General features: G+C 36.2%; 1 protein-coding gene across 1 annotated transcript; it reads left to right on the plus strand.

Moving 5' to 3' along the window:
- Window positions 1–887: 887 nt before the first annotated feature.
- On the plus strand, window positions 888–3,462 carry LOC108670797 (the record flags this gene model as incomplete). The annotated part of the gene is given in 3 exon segments (XM_018158290.2): window positions 888–999; window positions 2,053–2,165; window positions 3,268–3,462. Coding segments are annotated over 3 exon segments (330 nt in total). The 5' UTR covers window positions 888–960.
- Window positions 3,463–5,242: the final 1,780 nt, after the last annotated feature.

The following is a 5,242-nucleotide window of genomic DNA, read 5'->3' on the forward strand; positions in this document are numbered from 1 at the left end:
AGAAGACACTTGGTCTTAGGTGCGATAAAAAATTCTAAACTGTAAAAACTTGAAGCGATTAACAGATGCATTATATGTAAATAGAACTAAAAAACGGCAGTTGTGTTTCTTCATGACTTATATAAAAAAAAGATCCCACTTATGTGGGACCAATAACATAAGTTATTGGTCCCACATAACTGGAACCAATAACTCCGTGTATTGGTCAGTAGAAGGACAACCTAATTTATTTGATACGCCATTATTCATGTTAGTAAATTCCACAGGTAGCGGTCCCGCCATTACATTGCTGGAATGAAACCAGAATTGTGGTCAAAAAAAAGCTGCCTAAGGAAAGTTCAATAATTCGAATGCTGGCTTATGTTTCTGAGCTGATCCATTAAAAAGTAAAATGATAACTACTAATTTATATGGACGTAGCACAAACTAATTAAACTAAAATTCCATTTCTCATTGGTTGAAGGATGACGTATAAAGTTCCAATTTTGAGTCTTCCTGAACATTGAAAACATTCCTGAACATTGAAAATTGCAAGTGTTTCCAAAAACTTTTCAGAAGTTTATTTTTTCAGTTTCGTTGAACTATAGATCACGGTAATTCTAGCTTCACGTTGGTTGCGTCATGATTTACTTGTCTTTAAGTTTTATTCTGCGGCAAATTGGCCAGCAAAAAAAATGCAACTTCTAAAATAAGTTTTTTTTCGTTTCGTAATTAAATTACCTAATGTTGTATATTTATTGTCAATTAACATGTATAATATTTATTTTAACGAATGTTTGTTTTTTTATTCTTAACTATCAATCATCAAGCTACGTTGCTGCAAGTTGATAAAATAATTTAGCATTGAAAAAAATGGTTTTCAGTTTTTATTTACAGGTTTACTTTAAAATTTTCTTTATTTTGTTTTCAGAGAAACTTGCTAGATTATTGTACGTCTTTTTGCCTGTCACCTTCTCAACCATGACGACTATGTTGGCTTTCATAGTAGCAGTGGTTGCGGGGAGTTCAAAATGTGCATATAGGCAGTTGAGTGGACTTGTTTATTTAGTTTACTTGGGATACATTATTATGGCGCCGAATCAAGCTTAAAAACAAATGATACAAAGTTTCATTTAAGTGTAATAATCGTTTAATAGCCACTTCGAAATTTCAAATTTAAGTGTTGCAAAACAACAATTTTGTAAACATGAATATAAAATTTTAGAAACGTCGTATTCTATTAAAATGTTATTCGTTAACCTACTGTTGATCTTTCAGTGTCAACAAGAAATTTTTTCGTCTCAATGGAAAAAAATGAACAAATGAGGTGGCACATAGAAGGTGGTACATCAGCATGGCCGTGTGATGAGGTGGCACATAGAAGGTGGTACATCAGCATGGCCGTGTGAAGGCTCAAAATGGTGAAAATCACACGTTTCGCAGTTCAGCTCTATTGTCAGTTCGACAATACTAGATTGTAAGCACAATAAATAAGTAAACCAAAATTCACAACTGCGATTTCAAACTTTCGAATTTTATAATGCTTATTTATTTTCAAGCTGAAGTCTTAAATGGCGCCATCAGTTCGTATTATCTGGAAACTGTAAATTGATAAGGCAGCCTGCTTGAGGTTATTCAAGTTCATTATTCTTTTAGTTGCCAGTTAGTCTTTTAATATTTGAAATTTGCATTTTGGTATCCTATTATTGATTGTACTTGCATTTTCGGTTTCGGCATTTTGTACTTGCATTTTATTATTGATTGTACTCCATCATCAGTTTGCATTTGCAAACTGATGATGGAGTTGGACTCGGAAACTTATTCTTCAATCAAGAAATGGTGAATTTTTACGCAATTTATTGGTTATAAGAACTCGATATTCAGAATAAAAAATGAGGAAACGCGCAATAGGGCTATATAGTGCAACTACAATAGAATAATACACTTTAATTAAACGATTCACTTTAATTAATTAATTTCATTAATTATCTATTATTATTGTTTTATTTCTATAATTCTATTATGTGAATTATTCAATTAATTAGGTAATTAATTCTAATTTCTCATGACCAGCTGCTGGGTGTCTCAACAGGGCTCGCTGTGCCAGAAATGAAGAGTGCTCTTGTACCGCAGCCTCAACCGCTTGACGACAGCCGGGCAGACGTGAAGCTTGTTTCAATTCCCATGTAAGTTCTGGAGCTACAGTTATGAAACTATACGATGTTGAAATTTAGCACAAGCAATGGGGAAATTCGGCATTGGTTAATTTGGTTCGGTATAATAGATTAAAATTGGAAAACTAGTTCATTTCACATTATGTGATGATTAGATGTTATGATGACATACTCAGTGAATATGAAATATTATGGCAGAGATAAAATGGTGCCAGGTAAGGAAAATGTATTTTTGCATTAAATGCATCAGATTTTTATGCACTTGATCCACTAATCGCATACTAGAAACAATTAAACAATTAAACAATTCCGAGAACCACAAGGGGAATTTACTAAGTCGCTTAGCAAACAACTGTCCAGAAGCCAATATCTCGATGTAATATCCATCTAAGAATCTCAGCGATGTGGCAGAAATTTGTCAATGACAACTGCCGTTTTAAGTTATATTTTATATACACGCAGCGTAAAATGCACCATAATATCGAGGTTAATACGACAGTTGTTTATACTGTATCAGTAAGATTACAAATATTACCTGCCAATAATTTTTTATGCTGTTAAAAATGTCCAGCCTCCTTTGTATGACCTCATATCAAGTATTATTAAAACATTTTCTTTTAACAGTCGGGTTTTGGCTTAAAAAAAGTATAAGCGGTTATAACCTGAAGCTCGGCAGTTTTTTTATTTACATTTGAACACATCGTTTCTAAATAGTTACTACAAATATTATTTCAGTTTAATCCACTAGAGTCAGTTCCTAGGTGGCCACATCTACCATGAGAAATGCTGTACCTATACTTTCCCAGGTGCCCACCGATACCACACTACATGCTGTACACTCTTCCACAGGTGCCCACCGATACCATCCTACATGCTGTACCCACTTTCCAGGTGTCCACCTATTCCTTACTACATACTGTACCGAATTCCCTAGGTTACAAGCCGATTCCATTCTACATGCTGTACCTACTCTCCCATGTGCCCACCGATAGATACCATAAGAAAAGTTTTAACAAATTCTCAAGCTAGGTGCCTACCGATGTCATACTACATGCTGTATCCACTTCCCAGGTGCCCACCGATGCCATAAGAAATGTTGTACCCAATTCTGCAGGTGCCCCCTGGTAACAGGCATCCAGCTAGACGTAATTAAGCCATGCATCGCCCGGTCGTCCGGTCTCTGTATGGATGACATGGATTGTGATGGTGAACAGGTTTGCTGTCCTGCGGACGACTGCGGCAACAAGCAGTGCGTTAAGAAGAAGAAACTGACGCCACCATCGCATGGATGAAAGTGAATTGGACATGTGAGTTTTCTGAGCACCTGCATCTAAAAATGTAATGCCTCTTAGTTGATACCTAAGCAGTGTGTTGTAGTAGAAGTTGAGCAGTGTCATTGCAGTGTCGTTGCAGTGTCATTGCAGTGTCGTTGCGGTGTTGCTGCAGTGTAATTGCAGTGTCATTGCAGTGTCGTTGCAGTGTAATTGCAGTGTCATTGCAGTGTCGTTGCAGTGTTGCTGCAGTGCCATGGACTCTGAGGCGAGATTCATGTCCTCGCTACGGTATCCTGTTGATTGCATGCGAGAGCAAACACATACAGAGCGTTAAAGGCAAAGATCTTGAATTGAAGAGCGTGGCTTGGCCGCTCAGCTTTGATAATAATTTTAGGAAGATTATAGATGGCCGAACATGAGCCTATGACTGGCCACCGATTAATCTACGAAGATTTTTTATAAAGGTACATTTGATGTCTGAACTGGTGGTGTCTGAGATCGCTTGTCTTGTTTACACTCGCGAGACTAGGCTAGGATTATCTGAGCGATGGTAGAGTCGAAGGGAAATTTAAAACTGTATGGATTTTTGGTTAGAAAACTGTGTAAATAGGAACCTGGCTGTTTATAAAAACGCGTTGGTCTCTGACTTGTTTACATAGAGCATAAGGCGAAGTAAAAGGTGTGTGTTTTTTATTCTTAGAGTGCATCTACATTCGAAAATTCTTCAAATTGGAGCAAGAAGTTTATACAAAAAGATCATTTCTTTTAATAACAAATAAATTCAGGTTAATCTACTGTACATCGTCGACTATTTGATTATTCGCCGACAGAAATATTTTAAAGCGTTAAGAGTTGCAGCTGGTTGATAATGAATATCAGCTTGCTGAGGAAACCGGAATAAATAATAGCAACGAGATATGCATAAGTTTCTCACTTACTAAATGAGTATCAACACTGTCGAGACAATAATCAATAATACATATCGGCTAATTTAATTCAATATTATTAGAACTTATTATTAAATAGAATTGCTTCGTTTAAGTGTTTAGCCAAGTTTGCTAACGTCGGAACTGTTAGAGCAGTTTTCCGTTTCGCCTCTTCCGTTTAAATAAAAGTCCATTGCTTTCTCTGTCGGTGGTTTGTATGACATTCAACAGTCATCCTTCATTCATTCACTACAGACCGTACGCACGCAGCAAATGACATCACTATTCTCACTTTTTGTTAGTTCATACATCACATAATGCATAAACCATTAATTGTTTTCCAGCAAAAAACCTCGCTTTTTCTGGCTTTTGGTTACTCTGGATTAGATTACTAAACGAGTTGGATTGCCTCGTTTTTGTCGTCCATTTCCCTTGGCACATTATATTTAATATTACAGTAACAGTTCATTGGTGATATTAGCATTTTTTGGATGGATAGATTGGACATAAGCCGTTATAGTTGTAGCTAAAAACGCTGCCGCAATTCAGAAAAATTTACTGACTTCACTCAGTGATACGTTGAATTATGTGAGCTTCTTAAAATTCCGTTATTTTCATTAATTATTGTCTAAAAAGNATTTGGCATTTCAAATCAACCCAGAAATCTCAAAACGAAATGTTTATTTCGTAACGTCAATGTTTGGGCTATGACGCTACTGGTGGAAAATTGAAGCGCGGAGCTGCGGTGCTGTCTCTTATACACATCTAGATGTGTATAAGAGACAGGAATGAGATCCATTGACACAGTACACGAATTTTTAGGTTTAAATAAGTCCCAATCGAATGGAAAAATTCGAATTTAACACAAATCCGCCGCAAAAGTTTATTA

This window comes from Hyalella azteca, unplaced genomic scaffold, assembly GCF_000764305.2.
Source record: "Hyalella azteca isolate HAZT.00-mixed unplaced genomic scaffold, Hazt_2.0.2 contig9305, whole genome shotgun sequence".
NCBI lineage: Eukaryota > Metazoa > Arthropoda > Malacostraca > Amphipoda > Hyalellidae > Hyalella > Hyalella azteca.